Genomic DNA, 23,564 nt, shown 5'->3' with positions numbered 1-23,564 from the left:
CAGTTGGCATGATAGTGTTCACATGCTCAGGGGAAATAGGGTGAAGCTTCTGAGAAAGGTTAACAAAGGGGAAGCTGAGTTTCAAAGAGAGGAAATGAGTGAGCACCGGTGGGCCAAATTAATATAACACTGGAAATTCAAGACAATCCCCTTTGGAGAAAGGAAATATACAGAGAGGGAAAGCATATGATGACACTGGAGCAGAGTGAAACAATGTGAATGGGAGACCTGTCAAAGATAGTTGAGAAAAGTGGCCTCTGTGAATGGAGAAGTACCTACACCTATCTATAGTACATCAGATAGGTGTAGAAGCTCGGGAAACATTAGAACATTTTATAATAGTACTAATGATTGTGTGCCTTGACCCACTGAGGTAAAGATATACCAGAGTAACCTGACTGAAAGTTGATATATATCAAAATAAATAAACAAGAAAGTCACTGAACACACGAGTCTGAAATTATGGTAGCCATCTCACGTGAGGCTAATGCATTATGTGCTGTATGTTGGTCTCTGAATACAGTACAGTGACAAACAGCTTGAATATTGAAGAAACTTCAAACTATTGAGGAGTGTGAATTAACGCATCTTAGCACATTGCATTTTGGCGGTAGAGGGGTCAGGTTAGGTTGGTCATAGGCTAGGTATAGTTAGGTTTGGGCAGGTCTGGTTAGATTTAGTTTGTTTTGACTTGTTTACTTTTATTATTTGGTAATTCCGTGTGATACGCTTCGCGCTACGCCTTTGTTGTCACCGGCGGCTGAGGAGACGACGTCGGGCAGTAATATACATATTTTACCAAAACACATAAAAGAATAGTGGATGTACATCGGAAACATGAAAAGATGCACCTATATAACGATCATAGGCAATAAAGACCACAAGAGGAAGAAGAAGAAGGCTCGTTTATGTCGACCATTTACTCCACTGTTGTGTCTATTGTTTCCAAACAAGCTTTTGTGTACAGATAGATAACGTGTTGAATTCATTATAGCTGTTTCATCTTTGCATAATATGCACTGTGGTAGCTATATACAATGCTTTTGCAAGTGGTCGTTTTGCTAGGCGATGCACTTCATACCGGTATTTTGCTCAAAAAATACTTAGCTTAGAGTCCGCTAAGGGGAATTCTAAGTAATACTTAAGGGCCTATGCTTAGCTAAAAGTTGTTAAGTGCAGGGCTTAGTATTATTCTTAGAATATTTGTGCATACGGCCCCTGGTCCCCCCTTTAAATGGGGCGGGCCAACACGGGTCGGCGCATGCGCAGTAGAGGGGAGAACGTTCAGTCCGCCACTTTCGACCCAAGACCCAGGCCAGGACCAAGACTATCGCCGCCGCCGCTATTTACATGCCTTATTTCCCATATTTGGGTATTTTCTGCTACAACCACTGCATCTAGGAGGTGCCTGGTGATCCGGAATTGTAGGTACTCTATGCCAGTTACATATTTACCCATAGATATGTGCCGAAAACCATGAATAATAAGTTAAAAGTGGTGCAGTGGGCGGGGCATTGAAATTTTCATTTCGGGCCCAGCAAGAGGCCTGTAGTGGCTTTCAACGAAAACAGTTGGATGAATAGATGTGTGGAGAGCCATGTATGTATGGCGGGGCAAGGGAGGGGAGTGAAACGCGACGGCTGTGTTTTATACAGAATAGCACCCACCCGGGTGTCAAATTGGCGCTGTGTCCAGGGGTAATGGGCTCCCTCCCACCACAGGCTCAAGGGCCAATGCGACGGAGATGAGCACCGAGGCCACGCGCTGCTATAGCATATGCCCCCAACTTTACCTTTACCTTACAGTGACTGACGTGTTTATTGCCGATACATGTTGACTTATTATTTATCATTACCTACCCAGTTAATTTTCATCATCATTGGTAACCCCCATTTATGCATAATGTAAAGATGAATCGTTTGTTTCAGTGACTTTGTGTTAATTGGGTCACTGATATCACAAAAAATACCAGTTAGGTTAGATTATCAATGAGTGAAGCAGTAACAATTCAATATTATATTTAAATGGTAATCAATCGGGCAAAACTTAAGAATAACCACTCCAAACCAATATTCGTATTAATTTAGCACGTGAAAGAATTATTATTATAATGCATTTTCGTATACGTTTTACCTTGGGGAGGGGCCAGGGGGGCAAGCCTCTTTAATTATAGAGTTAGGTGGCTCGGATTTTATAAGTCGTTTGTTATTGTTTCACAACCGCCTCTATACACAGATTGAGCCTCATACCTGACTTGCAGTCTGCATGAGTCGTAAAGTTCGGTTGGAGTAGTTTAAATATATTTGACATGTGGCGTGGCCCATCAAAACTTACGGGCCATGGACGGATTGGGAGGGCGGCGGTGGGGGGAGGGGGGAGGGGGGCAGTATGCCCACCATCTGATGAGATGCCTGACACTTGTCAACAGATTGAATGCTAGGTCATATTGGAATAGACTGCAAGAGTATGCGTTAGGGACTTTCCTTACTTTCGAGACTTGGGAATTTTTCCTGATTAGGGATTTTTCCAGGGAAATTTTGGAAGGCCATTTTTCAGTGATATGGGCTCCCCCCCCCCCCCAATACCCCAGTTCCCCACAGGTCCCCAGGTTTGTCTTGGGGGGTAGGGGGGGCTGGGGTGGTGGAGGGGGTGGAGTGGTAATTCTTGAGATTTACCGTGGCTCTCCCGTCACGCTGGTCGCGGGTTCAAGATAAGTACAAGATAACTAATAATGCGGCTATAGGTCCAAATAGGTTAAGTTTCCTAAATGACGAGTTTTGTTTAAAATTATATTCCATCATATTTTTGTTGCCGAGGTATAATTTGAAGGCATGAATAGTATTTCAATTGTCGTAGAACGTATCCAATTTGGATTATCAATATATAGTCATCTATCAAAGGTGGCATATGCTGGGGGGGGTGTCGCCTCACCCACCCTACAACGCCAAGTCCGCGGGTCCATCCGGACAAGTCTCCATGCAGGGCCCACTTTCATCTTGAGTACCTCCTGGCAGGATTTATCAACTTGCTCAAGTCACAAACTCTGTAGGTGTCATTATTAGTTTCTTCTGATCTTTGAGGGAGTCAAAACTGTAAAGTTAACATGTACCCAGTTATGATAATCATTATTAATAGTTTCGTGTATTTTTTAATTTCGTGTCAACGTGTTCCATCAGTGTCCCCAATCACACCTGGGAACCCAGCAATGTCTTGAAATTCAGTTTCTTTCTTGATTAATCTGTGTAATAAGAAAAAAAAACAGTTTTTGTACCTGTTGATAATTGTGCTCAATGTTTTTATTAGTTAAATAAATGCATTTGTATAGTTGTTTTCCTTTATTTTCTTATGCTGGAGGATAGAATTGATCTTGATTTTCGTGACCCTATTTGTGCTGAGTGAATGAGAGTTATAGTTCAGCAGTGTTATCATTAGGTAAGGTTGGAGGCATTTGATAAGCTGTGTGTTGTCTTGATCTTGACAAGTAATGCACAGGGCACCAGTACAGGTGCATAACACGGATATTTGTGTTGGCTGCTGGGGGAACTGGGGTGCCGAGTGTGTAGGGAAGGGAAATGAATAGGTGTACTACTAATTAGTCTTGGTGTGTTGTGACAAGTGTGTATTTGTTTTCTGAATGAGTCTATTGTACCACAGTCTAAAGTCTGTAGGGGGAGGCTGTTCCAGTCATGTGTGGTGCGTGGAAAGTATGAGTCCGTACATGTGTCAGTGTTTGTGTGATGTGTTTGGTATTTTTGGCCAAGTGTGTTACGAGTACGCTGACTGTTTGCGTCCTGTAAGTATGTGTGTGGGTCAATGTAAGTGTATGTGATCTTGTACAGAATTTTAAGTGTGTGCTTGTCTGCACATGTGAAGAGGTTACAAAAACATATTAATCTGTTGTTTGATCTGTGTTATGATGCCTGGTGTTCAAGTTCATTGTTTATAATGAACCGAGCCACCTTGGTGTTGATTAGTGCTAACTTATAAATGTTTGTGTGTGTGTAAGGATCCCACACCGTGGAACAACATGCTAGTGTTGGTCTCACAAGTGTGTTGTTCATCAGCGCTTATTTGTCTCTGGCCCTTAAGCCTGTGTCAAGTGAGAACCTATTACCCTGGGACACAGGCAAGTATCTAATGTCTAAGTTAAAAGTGTTTGCTTTCCCAGAAAACCCATTTATCCATCAGCCTGATAGGGTATCAGGACACCTCTCCTCCCGAAATTGATCTTTCTTTCGGCCACCTCTTTTAATTATTTTTTGGGAGCAGCGAGTAGTGGGCTTTATTTATTATTGTTTTCTTTTTTGGTGCCCTTGAGCTGCCTTCTTTGTTGTAAAAAAGGGAAGATGAACAGGTGGTGTGCCATCTGCTTAGGCTGGGCCTATGAATTTTAGAGTAAAAGAGTCGACATTAAGATGGTACAGCAAGACACAGAAGCTAGAGGGAGTAGACTGGCATGTAGGAGACTGGGGGAGCAAGCTGATGTTTAAAGCAAGAACGAGAACCCCGCAGCTAAATGGCAGGAATAGGGAAGGGGGAAACCAGAACTGTAGCTGTAGGACAGGGGAGAAAGAATCGGTGGAACACCCAATAGTAGAATGCAGCAACTATGAGAGGCAGAGGGGGAAGTTATTAGTAGCACCAGGGAGGAGTGGGCTAAGAGGCTGGAGGAGGACACCGGGGCCATCGCACGGTACGTGTTGGATGGAGATGCAGTGCTGGGAAAAAAGGGCACAAATGGTTGAATAAGTGCACGGATAAGCAATGTCAGTAAGTTATTCCAGCAACAAACTGAAAAGTAAAGTGTGATGGTGTATTGCAGTGAAGAAAAATTAAGCTACACAGCACAATTGAAAGGAAAAGTGTGTGAATAAACAGGAGAGACGCCCGAGAGGAGGAGGACAGGTCAAATGAAGAAGAGGAAGAACATTTGTTTACATATCCGCCTAAATGCGTTCCATTTACGGCGCGAAAACCCGGACATGGGTCTGGGTTTATCCCCGAACCTGGTTCCGGGTTTTGTGTCAAATGGAAGATGCTAATAATACTGAAAAGGAAGGTGTGTGAATAATAAGAAGGGAGGAACGAGAGGAGGAGGACCCAAGAACCGATACAAAGCGTTACAGGTCAAAAGAAGAAGAAGAATGCTGATCAGTGTTGCCAAACTAGCGCGAAATGCGCTAGTTCTAGCGCATTGGCATCACAAACAGCGCGTAAATTTCGTATTTGGCGCATAGCGCATTTTTTAGTGCATTTTTGTTCAATTTGGTGCATATTCTAGCGCATTTCTGGAAATTCATGGTTATTGGAAAGGTGTGTGTGTGTGTGTGATGAGTAGAGGTCAGGTCGCACCCAGTCTCTGAGGCCTAGGGATTAGAGAACGAGGGAAAGGGAGCGGTGCATACCGTCACACCCTCCTTACCTTCCCGCCCCATAGAAATAGTCAGTCCCCCCTCCACACACACAGACACACACACATTCACTGCCAAGGATTCATTAAAACATTCCAGAAAGGCAGTTGCTGATTTACATTCAGAATAATGAGGCTGCAGCCTCCCTAGGCTCCGGGCATTCAGGGGGCTCCCGGTGATTAGAAAATAAATCAATAAATAATAAAGAAAGAAATAGAAATGTGGAGTAAAATACAATGATTAAAATAGTCTTAGAAAGCACGTTGATATAGGTGAAGGCAGCCATAATACAACTCAAATGTCGGCTGGATTTCATGACTTTATACATGCGATTTTTCAAACGTGTGCTTTCTCTATAAGTATTTCCAGTCATCTCAAACAAGTGCTTGTCCGACATTTGATTATACACAGAGAAACTAATCAGGAGGACATGTTGATGAGACGGTGACACGTACAGTTGACTAAAACGGGTCTGTGACTCGTCAAATTACACATACGCGGCTGTCTAAGCATCTGAGAGGCTCATTCAGGCTGAATCAGCCTCGGTTATGTAATTAACGCAGGAAGCAGCATCCTGCTGAACCTGACTTGTGAACTGTCATTGGTAATTAAGAGTTCGGTCTCCTTAGCTCCAATAACATTATACTGAGTTTGTTATGGAAATATATGCAATAATTATGTAAAAAAAATCATACAGACATGAGGCAAAGTTTATAAAATAAATTGATGCCATTGATTTCATGTATACGTTGACTAGGTCCCTCGTACACCTCGGATGAATATGTACAAACTATACAGTAAAATGTTTTTTTAATTTTTTTATTATCTACTTTAATGGTCGTTTGTAATCAAATTTATCTCTTAATTTATGATAACAATGAAAAAAAATATGATACTGTATAACAACAATTCAATCCTTTCAATATAAATTAAACAACACCTGCCTATACCTACATGACGGTAATTACTATTGTTCGTTTCGAAACATGTAGTACAACAACAAATTATGAGAAATATATACATATATATGAAAAGGGCCTTTAACCTGAACTATTCTCGGGCTCCGCACCCGGGGAAAGGAATAATTAAAGAAAAAAAAATATTAGTATCATTATTATTATTATAGCAACACCAGAAAGTGGCATTATCAATATGATCTAAAAGCAATCGTGGTTACTACTATTATGATAACCATTATCTAGCTACTATTACTATCACCATTAGAGGGAGAGGAGCCGAAAATTTTCCTAGCGCATTTCACACCTCAGTCTAGCGCTTTTGATCCTACACATTTGGCAACACTGATGCTGATCTAACATATTTTCCGGCTGTGTATTCCCAGTTCGCATACGTAGCTATTATAGTGGCATAGCTTTGGTAGTGGACAGTAGAGCGATCGACTTGTTTTTGCGAGGAGGTATTTCTGCTATTAGTGTCTATCGCCGTCAGGAGACTCCGTGGGAGGGGGATATGTAAACACTGCACAGCTTCTGTAGTTTAATATTCTTCCTTATAGCATCTTCCATTTGACACTATACCCGGAACCAGGTTCGGGGATAAACCCAGACCCAGGTCCGGGTTTTCGCGCCGTAAATGGAACGCATTTAGGAGGATATACTTACTTACTTACTTAGGTATACTTAGGTGAGTGCTGGACGCAGGCCCAAGGGCCTCTATATCCAGATCTTCAGTAACAGCTCAAAAAAAACTATGGTATGGACATCTGTGGCGAAACAGACAACTTTGCTTCATAGTTAAAAAACACTTCTTGATGCTGCCAGTGGCGGTCAAGTCTCTTTTCAAATGTATAAATACTTGGGGCCTCTACTACAGAGGAGGGAAGACTATTCCATACATTTACTATCCTATTCATGTAACTGTTTTGACGGATCCTTGTGTTGCACCCCTTTTTATTCAATTTGTATTGGTGTCCTCTTGTCACTAATTCTTCACGTACATTATAGTCAAGCACTGGAGCCACTCTGGTGTCATATTTCCCCCTTGCAATCTTATAGGTCTCTATCATTTCACCCCTTAACCTCCTATACACCAATGTTGGCAAACTAAGTTCCTTTAACCTTTCTTGGTACGATAGGTGTCTAAGTCCATTTACCATTCTCGTTGATCGCCTTTGCACATTTTCCAGGGAAGTGATGTCCTTCTTTCTACTCGGACTCCATATCACATTTCCAAATTCCAGCTGTGGTCTCACCAGTGCTTTATACAATCTAATAAAATTTTCTTTATTTAAATCCACAAATGACCTTCTGATGAGTCCCATTGTTCTATTGGCTTTATTTATTTTGTCATTAATATGTTGTTCAAATGTAAGATGCTGGTCTACTATTATTCCAAGATCCTTTTCACTATCCACTCGTTCAAGACTTACAGGTTGGTCTTCCTTCTGCATAAAATATTCTCTTTCCACTTGTTGATTCCTTTGCCTTGTCACTGTCATAACCTTGCACTTCGCTGGATGGAACTCCAATAACCAATCCACTGACCAACTTTGTAGCCTGTCCAAATCCCTCTGGAGTGATCCTTGGTCCCCAGAACTTCCAATTTCCTTAAAACATTTAGTGTCGTCAGCAAACATGTATACCAATGACTCAATATTATCTGGCAAGTCATTAATATATATCACAAACAGTAATGGTCCAATAACACTTCCCTGAGGCACTCCACTGACAACATCCTTCCACTCTGATGAGGAACCTCTAACAACCACTTTCTGTTTTCTTCTGTTTAGTAAGGCTTTAATCCAGTATACAAGTTGGTCTCCCATTCCATAGGCTTTTAACTTCATCATCAATCTGTTGTGTGGGACAGTGTCAAATGCCTTTTTTATATCTAGATACACTACATCAAGTTCTCCTCCACCTTCCAGTATTTCAGTCCATGTATCCATTACCTTTAATAACTGTAGTGTAATTGACCTCCCACTGATAAAGCCAAACTGACTCTGGCTAAACAAATTGTTTGCTGACATATGATGAACCATTTTATCTCTCACTATAGACTCCATTAATTTAGATAATATACATGTTAAGCTTACCGGTCTATAGTTGCTTGGCGTTTTTTTACAGCCTTTCTTAAATATAGCCGATATTGTAGCCTGTCTCCATATTTCTGGTACCTTTCCCGTTCGAAGTGATGTATTATATAAGCTTTTCAGGGGCTCTGCAAGCTCAGAACTAAGTTCCTTTAATATCCTCGGTTGTATTTCATCTGGTCCAGGAGATTTATCCACTTTGAGATTTTTCAGTTTCTCCTTAATTTCATGAGCAGTTATCTCAACCATCTCAAGTCTACTTCCATAATTTCTGGTTGCGATGGGTGGTGGAACTGAATCAAGCTCCTCTATAAATACACTACTAAAGAAATCAGCTAGTACCTGTGCTTTCTCACCATCTGTTTTTGTCAATTCTTCTCTGTCCCCTGACTCTGATATGTATAGATCAGCTACACCCTCTTTTACCTTCACTTTACTTTTCACATATTTCCAAAAATTTTTTGGGTTCTCCCTTACACTTAATGAAATTTCCATTTCCGCTGCCCTCTGCAGTTTCCTCGTCATAGACTTTGCCTTATTTCTTGCCCTGGCATATTCTTTATATTTCTGTTGATCCATGGTCTCAATATACCTTTGCCATGTTCTATGTTTCTTCCTCACTGCTTGTCGTGTCTTCATGTCAAGTGGTGTATTATATTGTCGTTGTCCTGCAGTATCAATGATCTTACTGGGGATAAATTTTTGTTTTGCTAACTGCAAATTTTCTGTGATCATCTTCAACTGTTCCTCTACATTATCTTTGCAGTGTTTGAATCCTTCTTCCCATTCGATACTCCCTAAAAATGTACGCATAGCTTCATAGTCCCCTTTATCATAATAAAACTTCTCATATGAGCGCTGGGGTACACTGTTGAAAAATTTAAGGTCTATTATAAGTACACAGTGATCACTTTTACCAAGGGGGGACTCATATTCAATATTTGATATTATACCTTCCTCTCTGGTCATAATTAAGTCAAGTAAACTTGTCGAAACCATGCCTCTTCCTCTGGTGGCCTGTGATACATGTTGGTACATGTAAGAGTTCCTCACTGCTTCTATAAATTTATATTCCTCTGTTTCTGTGCTCCCTCCCTCTGTAGTCCAATTTTCCCAATCAATTTTGGGATAGTTGAAATCACCAACCATAAAAACGTGTGTATCCCTACCAGAATTCACTTCCACCAATAACTGTCTAAGTTTATCGTTATTTTCCTTACTGCTGTGTGGGCTTCTGTATAAACACCCCATCAGTGCTTCCTCGTTCTTGTTAACTCTCATGCGTATCCATAAAGCCTCTTCAAATTCTGTGTTCATCTCCACTTGCCATGCTGATATACTCTCATGTACATATATTGCTATTCCTCTATTCTCTCTCTTTAAATATAACTTATATCCAGATATTGACATTTCTTCAGCTGTCAAGGGATATCTCAAATTTTTTGGATTAACCTCACATATAAATAACAGAAGTGGCTTGCTTATACAATGCCTTAATCTAAATCTTAACTCGATTAACTTGGTGCTCAAGACATCAGCATTTGTATACCAACACGTCATTGCTCGTATGTCTTTACTATTATTTCCTTTACTTAATTTTTTACCAACCTTCTTGCCCAAGGCGGGCCCTGTACTTTGAAGTTGCCTTTCCCCTGCTCGGTCAAGTTTTTTGCTTCCAGTCTTAATTCATTCTCCTTTTCCCTCTGCCTCTTTGTCAAGTCGTTGGCAACATTGATCCCTGAGTATTCCTCAGTTCCCTGCAGCTTTCTAATGTTACTGAATAGGCTTGCTTTTATGTTATTCTCTTTGAGGACTACTAGCAGTGGTCTCTTTTTCTTCTGTTCTTCAAACTTCCCCAGCCTTCGAACATAAAGTACATTTTCATCCTTATGACCAGCCACACACGTATGCAGGACACCATGTACAAAATTTAAATCAGATCCCTCCCTCTCGCTCTGAACTTTTGAATCACATTCCTCCTTTCCAAATATTATGATGTGATATGTAAACAAACATTCTTCCTCTTCTTCTTTTGACCTGTCCTCCTCCTCTCGGGCGTCTCTCCTGTTTATTCACACACTTTTCCTTTCAATTGTGCTGTATAGCTTAATTTTTCTTCACTGCAATATACTGTCACACTTTACTTTTCAGTTTGTTGCTGGAATAACTTCCTGACATTGCTTATCCGTGCACTTATTCAAGCATTTGTGCCCTTTTTTCCCAGCACTGCATCTCCATCCAACACGTACCGTGCGATGGCCCCGTTGTCCTCCTCCAGCCTCTTAGCCCACTCCTCCCTGGTGCTACTAATAACTCCCCTCTCTGCCTCTCATAGTTGCTGCATTCTACTATTAGGTGTTCCACCGATTCTTTCTCCCCTGTCCTACAGCTACAGTTCTGGTTTCCCCCTTCCCTATTCCTGCCATTTAGCTGCGGGGTTCTCGTTCTTGCTTTAAACATCAGCTTGCTCCCCCAGTCTACTCCCTCTAGCTTCTGTGTCTTGCTGTACCATCTTAATGTCGACTCTTTTACTCTAAAATTCATAGGCCCAGCCTAGGCAGATGGCACACCACCTGTTCATCTTCCCTTTTTTACAACAAAGAAGGCAGCTCAAGGGCACAAAAAAAGGAAAACAATAATAAAAAAGCCCGCTACTCGCTGCTCCCAAAAAATAATTAAAAGAGGTGGCCGAAAGAAAGATCAATTTCGGGAGGAGAGGTGTCCTGATACCCTATCAGGCTGATGGATAAATGGGTTTTCTGGGAAAGCAAACTCTTTTAACTTAGACATTAGATACTTGCCTGTGTCCCAGGGTAATAGGTTCTCACTTGACGCAGGCTTAAGGGCCAAAGACAAATAAGCGCTGATGAACAACACACTTGTGAGACCAACACTAGCATGTTGTTCCACGGTGTGGGATCCTTACACACACACACAAACATTTATAAGTTAGCACTAATCAACACCAAGGTGGCTCAGTTCATTATAAACAATGAACTTGAACACCAGGCATCATAACACAGATCAAACAACAGATTAAAATGTAATCTCTTCACATGTGCAGACAAGCACACACTTAAAATTCTGTACAAGATCACATACACTTACATTGACATTGACCCACACACATACTTACAGGACGCAAACAGTCAGTGTACTCATAACACACTCAGCCAAAAATACCAAACATATCACACAAACACTGACACATGTACGGACTCATACTTTCCACGTACCACACGTGACTGGAACAGCCTCCCCCTACAGACTTTAGACTGCGGTACAATAGACTCATTCAGAAAACAAATACACACTCACTTGTCACAACACACCAAGACTAACTAGTAGTACACCTATTCATTTCCCTTCCCTACACACTCGGCACCCCAGTTCCCGGCAAAACTTAAGAATAACCACTCCAAACCAATATTCATAGTAATTTAGCACGCGAAAGAATTATTAATATAATGCATTTTCGTGTACGCTTTACCTTGGGGAGGGGCCAGGGGGGCAAGCCTCTTTAATTATAGACTTAGGTGGCTTGGATTTTCTAAGTCCATTGTTATTGTTTCACAAGCGCCTCTATACACAGACTGAGCCTCATACCTGCCTTGCAGTGCACCATACAAACTAGTTCCTAAGTCAGTAATATCCAAAATGCGCATGGATTATAACGATTTCGGACAAAAAAACGGTCTTTTAAGAGTTTTATGTTATTTTTTTCTCTATATTAAAGCAACTAATGCCACAGCTATTTGTATTTTCTAATACATTCGTAAAATGTTACTACGCGAGGGTATCAGCGGCGGTTGTTTTCAAGCCGCCATAATGGATGGAAGGCCCTACACTCACTCCCTCAAAATATCCGTCTACTTTACCTTTTGGTAAGTGTTAACTGAGTATTTAACCTCTTTATTGGCGTGCATGTAGGTTGACAAAAGGACCGATAACTATCCCAGTACCGGGTCCAACAAAGACACGGGCGTGTCAAATGTAACATATGGTGTGACAAGCACGTGTCAGAAAACAAACGGATATTGTTCAATGCGCGATACTTATAGTGGAATTTGAGTAAAATGGAGGCCAGGGTCATACGTAGCAGTCGGTAGGTCACTCCCGCGTCAGTTAACAGCAGGAGCGTCAGTTCGATCTGGATGACAGCTGTCACAAATCTGTTTTATTTTGTACCTTAAACTACTCGGTAAAAATTATCTAGCATCAACTTACAAGAAGTGGACGGGTTAACCGTCAGTATTGTACCATATGTAATTATGAAACTTGACATTTCCCAAGAGTTGCTCGACTACGATTGGGGTGGTTGGGTGGGGGTTCAACTCCGCTGACCTGCCAAGTACCGCCCTACACTCGTCAACAGACCGCTGCAGCGGCTACTACGTTATATAGGAATAGATTACAAGAGTATCGTTAGGAATTTCCTTTCTTTAAAGACTAGGATTTTCCCGATTTTGGGGATTTTGTAGGACATTTTGAAAGCCCATTTTTCAGCGATTTGGCCGCCCACCACCAAAATCACTGTTCCCTACAAGGATTAATCGAGCTAACGACCACCAAAACCACAGCTCCCTAAAGGGATTAATCGAGCTTACGCCGCCGCCGCAAAATAGCTCGCATTCATTACCTACCGTATGAAGCATCACTTGGTCTTCAAATATTTTTTTTCTACAAACGTTTGGTTAGCGACGGTACGCTTGGTTAGCAACGGTACACTTGGTTAGCGCTGGTATGCTTGGTTAGCGCTGGTATGCTTGGTTAGCGATGGTACGCTTGGTTAGCGATGGTACGCTTGGTTAGCGATGGTACGCTTGGTTAGCGATGGTATGCTTGGTTAGTGACTAGCCCATGCATGTGAGACCAGGTCCACCACGCGTGGTTATTATTTTTTTTAGAACACGCAGCCCAACGGCTGCCATGCTGAGGGCCGGGTATAGCCCGGGCCTGTTCAGCCCGAGTCCCGGATGACCTTGAGTCATGGCTCAGGGCTGTTTTGGGGTGGTTAGCGATGGTATGCTTGGTTAGCGATTAGCCCACGCATGTGAGTATACGGTAGGGATTTTCCCTACTTTGGAGACTAGGGAATTTTTCCTGATTTAGGGATTTTTCTAGGGAAATTTTGGAAGGCCATTTTTCAGTGATATGGGCTCCCCCCCCCAATACCCCGGTTCCCCACAGTTCCCCAGGCTTGTCTTGGGGGATTGGGGGGGCTGGGGTGGTGGAGGGGGTGGAGTGGTGATTCTTAAGATTTACCGAACATAAGAACATAGGGAAACTGCAAGAGGTCGGGTGGCCTACACAGGGCAGCTCCAGAATCCCCCCCACTACTCACGGTGGGTGAGGTGTAGTTACAGGGGTTACAGGTAAAGGCTTGATCCTCGTTATACTGGCGGTACCAAGGCACGCATCCAGCACCCCGTCACCTTACTGCACCCACACCTCACTGCCACCTGTCGTCCTCGTCCATGTAGCTATCCAGTCTACTCTTAAAACAAGCTATTGTCCCTGCACTAACTATGTGATTGCTGAGTCTATTCCATTCCCCCACCACCCTATTACTAAACCAATGCTTGCCTATATCTCTCCTAAATCTATACTTTTCTAATTTAAATCCATTACTGCGAGTTCTATCCTGTTGGCTAATTCTCAGTACTTTACTTATATCGCCTTTGTTGTAACCCTTGACCCATTTGAATGCTTCTATCAGATCTCCCCGCACTCTTCATCTCTCTAGTGAATGTAAGTTTAGATGTTTCAACCTATTTTGATATGGGAGGTTCCTCAGCCCCTGAATCATCTTAGTCATCCTCCTCTGAACTGATTCTAGCAAGTTGATGTCCATTCTGTAGTGTGGGCACCAAAACTGGACAGCATAATCTAAGTGTGGCCTAACTAACGCTAAATAGAGTCTGAGGATGACCTCTGCACTCCTGTTGGTTACTGTCCTGTTAATAAAGCCTAATACCCTGTTAGCCCTATTCCTCGCACTAATACATTGCTTCCTTAGTTTTAGGTCAGAGTTCACTAACACTCCCAAATCCCTTTCACACTCAGACCTGCCTATCGCTGTGGAGTCTATACTATACCTGTGTAATGGGTTGCGTGTTCCTACACTAAGTACGCTACACTTGGTGATGTTAAAATTCATCTGCCATTTCTCTGACCAAGCTGACAGTTTGTTGAGATCCTCCTGCAGTGCTCTAGCATCCTCCCCTGCCCTAATAGTGCGTCCTATTTTGGTGTCATCTCCAAATTTACCTATGTCACTAGTTATCCCATTGTCTATGTCATTGATGTAGATAATGAATAGAAGCAGGCCTAAAACTGAACCTTGAGGAACCCCACTGGTAACATTACCCCATTCGGATTTTTTACCGTTAATGGTAACCCTCTGTTTCCTGTCGCTAATCCACACCTTAATCCAATCAAATACCTTCCCTCTTATCCCATGAGCCCTGACTTTATTTAACAGTCTCTGGTGAGGTACCTTATTGAAGGCCTTACTAAAATCAAGATAAACCACATCATAGCTCTCATCATTGTCAGCTGCCTTGTACACTCAACCCTCGATTTGCCGGACTAAAAGGGGGGAAGGCTTGTCCGGGAATGGCAAATGTCCGGCAATGGAAAATGTCCGGGGGTCTACCCCCTTGCCGGACTTTACCCTATATATGTCCGGGAAACACAACCCACCCCCGGACTACACCTCGCATAGCTGTCCTATACACTAGCACTAGCGGCCAACTCCACTCCCCTCACTTCCACCCCACATGCACGCTCCTGGGTATACCACTTGTACACTGCCAAATCAAGTTCAACACATTTCGGGTCTTTCATATGCTTTCTAGTTGCATCACCCTTTCCCGACACAGCAAATTTAACTGCATAATTTTCTAACTTTCCTCTAGCTTTTTTTATGTCCGAAACTGTCTGTTTTTTCACCCCATACAGCTCGCAGACTTGGGCAACACTCATTCCTCCATCTATTTTACGTAAAAGTTCCAGTTTTTGCGACACAGAAAGGTGCACAGGTTTAGCTGTACGCTTGGTTACTTTCTTTGGTGGGTTTTTGGGTGGCATCGTTGTGAAGAAGAGGTGTATCCACGACAAGCACGTAAGCACAACACTCGTGTGTACAGTCCAGTACTAGACGTGTATGTCCGCCCGCGCTGCCATCTAGTGCCCGATTTGCGAACTTTGTCTGGCGCGGTAGTTTGAAATCGACTTGTCCCGGACTTTTTTTTTTTTTTACCCCACGGACTCTTGTCCGGCAAATCCGAAATCCGGCAAATGGAGGTCCGGCAAATCGAGGGTTGAGTGTATACTCTATTGTAAAAGGATATAAGATTAGTGAGGCACGACTTTCCTTTAGTAAACCCATGCTGTGAGTCGTGAATTAAACTATGTCTGTCTATATGGTCCCTAATACTATCAGCTATTATTGACTCAATCATTTTACCTATAACTGACGTCAAACTAATCGGCCTATAGTTCTCCATAGAAGATTTATCTCCCTTCTTAAATATTGGAATAACGTGTGCCTGCCTCCATGAAACAGGCACCACCCGTTTTTTTTCTTATTACACAGATTAATCAAGAAAGAAACTGAATTTCAAGACATTGCTGGGTTCCCAGGTGTGATTGGGGACATTGATGGAACACGTTGACACGAAATTAAAAAATACACGAAACTATTAATAATGATTATCATAACTGGGTACATGTTAACTTTACAGTTTTGACTCACTCTAAGATCAGAAGAAACTAATAATGACACCTACAGAGTTTGTGACTTGAGCAAGTTGATAAATCCTGCCAGGAGGTACTCAAGATGAAAGGGGGCCCTGCATGGAGACTTGTCCGGAGGGACCCGCGGACTTGGCGTTGTAGGGTGGGTGAGGCGACACACACCCCAGCATATGCCACCTTTGATAGATGACTATATATTGATAATCCAAATTGGATACTTTCTACAACAATTGAAATACTATTCATGCCTTCAAATTATACCTCGGCAACAAAAATATGATGGAATATAATTTTAAACAAAACTCGTCATTTAGGAAACTTAACCTATTTGGACCTATAGCCGCATTATTAGTTATCTTGTACTTATCTTGAACCCGCGACCAGCGTGACGGGAGAGCCACGGTAAATCTCAAGAATTACCACTCCACCCCCTCCACCACCCTACCCCCCAAGACAAACCTGGGGACCTGTGGGGAACCAGGGTATTGAGGGGGGGGGAGCCCATATATCTGAAAAATGGCCTTCCAAAATTTCCCTAGAAAAATCCCTAAATCAGGAAAAATTCCCAAGTCTCGAAAGTAAGGAAAGTCCCTAACGCATACTCTTGTAGTCTATTCCAATATGACCTAGCATTCAATCTGTTGACAAGTGTCAGGCATCTGATCAGATGGTGGGCATACTGCCACCCCCCCCCCCCTTCCCCCCACCGCCACCCTCCCAATCCGTCCCGCGGCGCGTAAGTTTTGATGGGCCACACCACATGTCAGATATATTTAAACTACTCCAACTGAACTTTACGACCTGCACGCACTGACTTAGGAACTAGTTTGTAGGGTGCACTGCAAGGCAGGTATGAGGCTCAGTCTGTGTATAGAGGCGGTTGTGAAACAATAACAATGGACTTAGAAAATCCGAGCCACCTAACTCTATAATTAAAGAGGCTTGCCCCCCTGGCCCCTCCCCAAGGTAAAACGTATACGAAAATGCATTATAATAATAATTCTTTCACGTGCTAAATTAATACGAATATTGGTTTGGAGTGGTTATTCTTAAGTTTTGCCCAATTGATTACCATTTAAATATAATATTGAATTGTTACTGCTTCACTCATTGATAATCTAACCTAACTGGTATTTTTTTTGTGATATCAGTGACCCAAATAACACAAAGTCACTGAAACAAACGATTCATCTTTACATTATGCATAAATGGGGCCGGGGGTTACCAATGATGATGAAAATTAACTGGGTAGGTAATGATAAATAATAAATCAACAGGAAGTAATAATAAGAAAAGCAATAATAATTAATGAGTATAAATATATTTCTGATATATTTGTTTATTTTAATGCTAGTATTGGAATTTTCAAACACTAAGAATATAATAAATAAATATTGATAAATTAATTAAAATAAATACATTAATTGTACTAATACTACCACTAACAATATTAACAGCACTGCACCTAATAGACTGAGCAATAAACTGAGTCTGATATGTAACCATAATTAAACTGTCTCTGTCTGAGTGTTATGTAAAGCTTGCTCCATGCAACGTGATAGGAATGGCATAGATGCATGCAGGTTGCTGAGATGCTTACAGTCACCAGCCACTTGTAGATATGGCACCAAAATGTGTTGGAAGCATTGGCGGCCAACTTCCATTTATTTAACTATTATTTTCTTTAAACAAAGGAGACAGCTCAAGAGCAACAAAGCGTACTAGAAAAAAAAGCCCCACTACTCACCACTCCCAAACAGACAAAAGTAGAGTCTTGATACACTCTTCTTGAAGGTCAAATTATAGGCAGGAGGAAATGCGGACAATGGAAGGCTGTTCCAGTTTATCAGTGTAGGGGATGAAAGAGTGGAGATATGCTGATTAACTTTTGCATAAGATGTTTGGCAAGATAGAACATGCAGTAATTGACTTAAATTAGAAAAGTATAGATTTAGGAGGGAAATGGGCAGGCATTGGTTTAATAATAGGGTGGTGGGGGAATGGAATAGATTCCGCGATCACATAGTGAGTGCAGGGACGATAGCTTGTTTTAAGAGTAGACTGGATAGCTACATGGACGAGGCTGACAGGTGGTAATGGGGAGGAATCTGGAGCTGCCGTGTGTAGGCCATTCGGCCTCTTGCCGCAGGAAGAGGGGAGGCATGCAGTTAGCAAGTTCAGAACAACTGTCAGCGTGAAAATGATTAGAATTTCCACATTATCATTATTTATATATATATCACTTACCCCGGGTGGCATCCTTCCGTAATAAATGTAGCTTCACACCAGGCTGTGTCCTCTTTATCACCACAAAGGGACATGATTTGAGGCTCCGGCTGGTAAACGTGGCGGCCGCGGCGGTGTTATGATTTTTGATAGGGATCAGGGCTGCAACACCCTGAATCTGGGATTTCCTTAGATAAAGTCGAAAATTACCCTGTTTTGTACAAAATTACCTTACATTTTTATTTAACAAGGGTGAAATAATGAGTGTAGGCAAAACTAATATGACTGTAGACTACTCATTAAATAACAGTACCCTAGGGACTTGGGAGTTCAAGTAAGTAGTGACCTACGCCCCAGGGAGCAGTGTATAATAGCTAGGAATAGAGCTAACAAGATACTAGGAGTGTGACAAATAGGAGTTCAGAGGTCATTCTGAGTAAGGAAATTCACCAACTTGACATTTTCCTGAAAACCAGCACTAGGAGGGCGATAAACTAATACAAGATAAACGGAAAATTTGATCAAGTATACAACAACAACATTCTGGCAATCACATTTAACAGCCTGAAAAGAAAAGTTATCATGAACATAAAAACTTAGTGCTTAGTGTGTGTGGGACATTCCCCTGAGGCAACTTTGTCTCCTTTATTTTGGGTGCTTTTCTCGTGATTTCCACCTCCAGATGTTTACCAAACGTGTAATTTTGGATATTCTTTAAATATGTGTAAATTATTATCGTCTGAAAGGGTCCGTCACGGTGGGGCCGTCCTGGTAAACACGGGGCCGTGAGGGAGGACCGTCGCGGAGGGCCGTCGTGGTCAGGGGCCGTCTTGACCTGCTTCCATGATATGTAGTCGATATACAACACGTCTGTTGTGGTTTTATTTGGAGGACGGCTTTAGTATGTCCACAGTGGGTCTTTAAAAGTATACGAGCTGGCTCAGTTTTTCCCCTCTCACCCGTGGGCTGCACCATATTCCTCACCAAGGCAGGATCCGCTGTTGGTAAGATTTACCCACACACACACACTGTGACACAGGAGGCTTTCTGTTCTCTCCCCTTACCTTTGTACCATCCACGGCACCACAAACTAGGCCTACCACAGCCTATAACACGCTGTGGCCGAGCAGTCCTGCTGGCAGCGGCTGCTTCTGTTGACGTCGGTGTGGTGGACTGAACGAACGTTCCCCCCTGTTCCAGACTGGGCCTGTTCCCCCCTCTACTGCGCATGCGCCGACCCGTGTTGGCCCGCCCCATTTAAAGGGGGGACCAGCTGGCCGCATCCGCTCACGGTACGCTGCGGAAGCTCCTGGAGACAGGCGGCTCATTCTGGCGCCCGACGCATCTGATTGGCTGTTCAGCAGCGCGTCTGTGATTGGTTCACTTCGCCTCCCATCTCTCTCTAGCTCTCGATGACGTCATTTGTAAACAAAACCTGGCGGGATATCATAGCAGAGACTGCTCAACAGTGCCTACACGTTCTACAGTAGTAATACCACCGCGGCACCGCCACAACGGTAGAGAGGGATGACCTGATGCCGCTATCCCGACATGGTATACCTCCACCACAGCCCGTAACAGTGGCTGTTCATCTTCACCCACACCTGGTAAGAATGATATCATTTTGTTTCAAGTGGGGATAGACAGGGTATGAAAGAATTAGTGGAATATAAAATCAGTTAAGAATGTATGTAGTAAAACTTATAACATGACTGGCTGACCGCCTTGCTATATGCGTTTTCTTTACTTATTACCACCGCAATTTTAGTATATGTACCGCCGAAGCAAATTAGGTAGGAATAAAAATAGCAAGGCTGACACTTGTGCATGAAACTTTGCTGCTGTAGGTACTTCCGCCAGAGGTTTCGCCACCTATAGGTGTTCGATCGCGCATTAGTTTCGGTACCTAATCATCTCATTTGAATATGCTAATCCCGACTTCATGAAGATTAATTTATCTTGAATCAGGCGGGGGTAGTGGGTGCAGCCCCCCACACGCAGGAGAATGTCAGATTTAACTGGTTGAGGATAGCCTTAGTTTAACTGTTTTTTTTTTTTTTTTTTTTTTTTTACAGCAAAGGAGACAGCTCAAGGGCACAAAAAAGTAAACATTAATAAAAAAAAAAGCCCGCTACTCGCTGCTCCTAAAAAGAATCCAAAGAGGTGGCCGAAAGATAAGTCAGTTTCGGGAGGAGTGCGAACACCAGCTGGTGACGAAACCTCTGGATAGCCTTCTGCCCCGTCCCCTCGCTCTAGCCTATAATTATTAATCCCACCTGTCATCCCTATCTGTACTCTCATACAAGCGACTTTGGCTATACTATATAACAAGTCCGCGTTACTTACAACAATAAAACTTATATAATCATTACAGCACACTGAGGCCATGTCGTAGATGCAAACATTTTTAGGGGGACGTGTTTAGTATGGCTGTAATAGCTCCGGGAATGTGCTGCGTCTCTCACGTTTTTCTAAGTCGAGAGAGAGAGCTCTGTCGTAAATGAATGTAAACAATACACGATTTTCTCTTCTTGGGTCTTTTCCGTTTGGCGTACAGCGCTAAAAAAAGGTACTGTGACGTTAGGTTAGCTTAGGTTAGGTTAGGTTAGGTTAGCAACCTGTCGGGGGGGTCCAGGGGGGCGCAGCCCCCCGGTTAGGTTAGGTTAGCAACCTGTCGGGGGGGGGCCAGGGGGGCGCAGCCCCCCGGTTAGGTTAGGTAAGGATAGGTTAGCAACCTGTCGGGGGTCCAGGGCAGCCCCGATAGGTTAGGTTAGGTTAGGTTAGGTTAGCAACCTGTCGGGGTCCAGGCGCAGCCCCATCAGGTTAGGTTATCACTCATATGCCTCCCCCAAACCCCGATTCCCCACAGTTCCCCAAGTTTGCTGGAGGGATTGGGGGTGTGTGGTAGAGAATGGGGACGCGGACTTATAAACAATTACGCGACTTTTAAAGGAAGGTACCTACCTAGTGACTCAGCACTTCGTACATGTTTACTTAACAAAGTCCAGTCGTTCACCACTGTCTGTGAACCACTATCTACCTATGTGTGTCCTGCATCTAAGTTTTTCCAGCTTATTCCCATTAGGTACAACTAGTCCTGTCCTGGCTACTAATTCTTATTACCTTTTTTATTATCAGTGTTTCCTTTATTAATTCCTTTTACCCAGTATCTTGGCCTTATTTTTAGCTATAATACACTGTTCCTTGGGGCGTGAGTCACTACTCACTTGAAGTCCCAAGTCCCTCACACTATATGACCTCCCTATGGTAGTGCAATTTAATGTGTAGTCTACAGGCCTATTACCTCTACCTACCTACCTTTACAGAGGTTTGCCACCCGTAGCGTTTGGACAAGAGGTTTTGCTACCTAACAGGGATTTGGTTTAATACAGTGTGGTTTCGATACCTGCACGTTTCGCTCTTTATAGATGTTTCGATAATGGAATGTTTAGACTGATCTTACCATAACTCTTCTGCTTTCTTGTGTGACTTGATGTGCTAGGCAACTTAGGCCATATAGTAGTACTTTGGTATTGCTGGGTCAGGATGACCCTGGGTCTCTAGGCATGTCCATTGTCACGCGGTGGGACATAGGTGTAGAGCACCAAGATACCTAGTCCCATGATATGGGCCAGAAACCCCGATTTACACATGGTACCCATCACTGCTGGGTGGGCACAGGCTTAGGGTACTGAAAAAACACCTAAGAAATTTTTGCTCCACCCAGGAATTGACATGGGATTGCTCAGTTGTGAAGCAAACACGCTACCATTATGTCATGGAGCACCCCAAAGCTAAGTAGAGACCATGATCCCATTAGGCCGAGAGTCATTTAGGCTGTGGTCCCTTTAGGCCGAGAGTTATTTGGGCCGTGATCTCTTTAAGCTGAGAGTTGTTTAGGCTGTGATCCCATTAGACCGAGAGTCATTTAGGCCGTGTTCTATAATTAAAACAAGTAAGAAAAATAATAATTTTATTCATAGGTAGCCCTATACTGTTGTCCTTAGGTAGAATTATACAAAACACATTTACATGTCTTTTTTTTTAATTTAACATGAGGACCAGTCCTTTTCCTGATGTATGTAAACCAACACCCCACTTGATACATATATCCCAAATATCTTTTCATTGGTGAGCATTCATAGGTAAGGAGCAGACAGGTGTCTGCATGCAGAGGTGTAACCAGACCGAGATTAGCAAACAGCTGAACCAGAAAGTGGCGAAACCTCTGCAACCTGTTCTGGTTCACTCCCAGGAACTGGAGGTCTGTTGCTATCGGGTTTCCTGGCAGACAGCAATTCTTTCTCCCTCCTCACTCCATCTGGCCTCCCTACCAGGTTTAACCCAGTTTTAGGGAACCCCTCCACCCTTGACCTCTGCCTGGGGAATGGCCCTATCCTCCTCGCTAATGTTACAACAAGCCTGTTCATGGATAGTGACCATCTTCCTGTTGTGACTTCTTTCCTAACAGTTCCCCCTCCCCCTTCCCAGTCATGCAGATCCTATTGGTCTTCTCCACTCAGTGTCTGTTTTCACCCCAACAGATCCACATTAGCTGACCTGTTGGATGGTTCTACTGCTCCCAGCCTGGCTTCCAAAGCAGTCAACCTTACCAGGACCATGATCCATGATGTTGTAAGTAATGAGGAAATAGCCAAACCTAAGGTGTCAACAGAAGAAATTAATATGATTCATGATGTAAGTAATGAGGAAACCTATGATAGACAAGTTGTGAAATACCAGGAACAATTGAAAAACAAAATTATGTTACAGCTTCTCCCAAAATGTAGTGAAAGTAAGGACCTTCAAGTTTTGAAAACTGCTAATAGCTTGTTGTGTAAGTTAATTGCAACATTAGATGCTGTACGAGTTATCCACCAAACAACAGTAACTGGCCTGTGGATGTGACAACTGTTTCAGAGCCAGGTAATAAAAAGTGTGTTAAGCAAGACCGGTTGTATTCGACAAGGAAGAAAACGAGAAAATATAGGTATGTGCTTAAAAAGCCTAGTTCAAAAGCAAGATTAATAATTGGGAGAGTCTTGCAAAGTCTGAGTCTGATGTAAGTGTTCCAGTACTATCAGAAGGTAGAATAGACGATGAACATAGTTATT

At 42.8% G+C, this 23,564-nt stretch overlaps 2 protein-coding genes and 1 long non-coding RNA gene across 5 annotated transcripts in view; 2 read left to right on the top strand and 1 right to left on the bottom strand.

The window, feature by feature from the left end:
- Positions 1 to 19,644, bottom strand: part of LOC126985518 (eukaryotic translation elongation factor 1 epsilon-1-like) — a 34,506-nt gene extending 14,862 nt beyond the window's left edge. Inside the window, exons 1-2 of one of the 3 annotated variants that reach the window (XM_050840512.1) lie at positions 19,515 to 19,644; positions 18,472 to 18,638 (exon numbers count right to left, since the gene is read on the bottom strand). In XM_050840512.1, coding sequence (XP_050696469.1) covers positions 18,472 to 18,483 — 12 coding nt within the window. In that variant the 5' untranslated portion in view covers positions 18,484 to 18,638; positions 19,515 to 19,644. Of the gene's footprint in view, positions 1 to 18,471; positions 18,641 to 19,514 lie in introns of those variants that run through there. The other 2 variants (XM_050840513.1, XM_050840511.1) reach the window with 2 other exon arrangements.
- The window catches only part of LOC126985517 (uncharacterized), a 39,864-nt gene that overhangs the window by 10,605 nt on the left and 5,695 nt on the right, over positions 1 to 23,564 (top strand). The window lies entirely within an intron of this gene.
- LOC126985523 (uncharacterized) lies at positions 1,137 to 23,308 on the top strand. Its single transcript, XR_007738771.1, has 3 exons — positions 1,137 to 1,424; positions 19,651 to 20,057; positions 22,995 to 23,308. It is a non-coding gene; the product is annotated as an uncharacterized LOC126985523 (long non-coding RNA).

Source organism: Eriocheir sinensis, chromosome 59 (assembly GCF_024679095.1).
Source record: "Eriocheir sinensis breed Jianghai 21 chromosome 59, ASM2467909v1, whole genome shotgun sequence".
Lineage (NCBI taxonomy): Eukaryota > Metazoa > Arthropoda > Malacostraca > Decapoda > Varunidae > Eriocheir > Eriocheir sinensis.
This window is presented reverse-complemented; position numbering and strand designations above follow the sequence as displayed.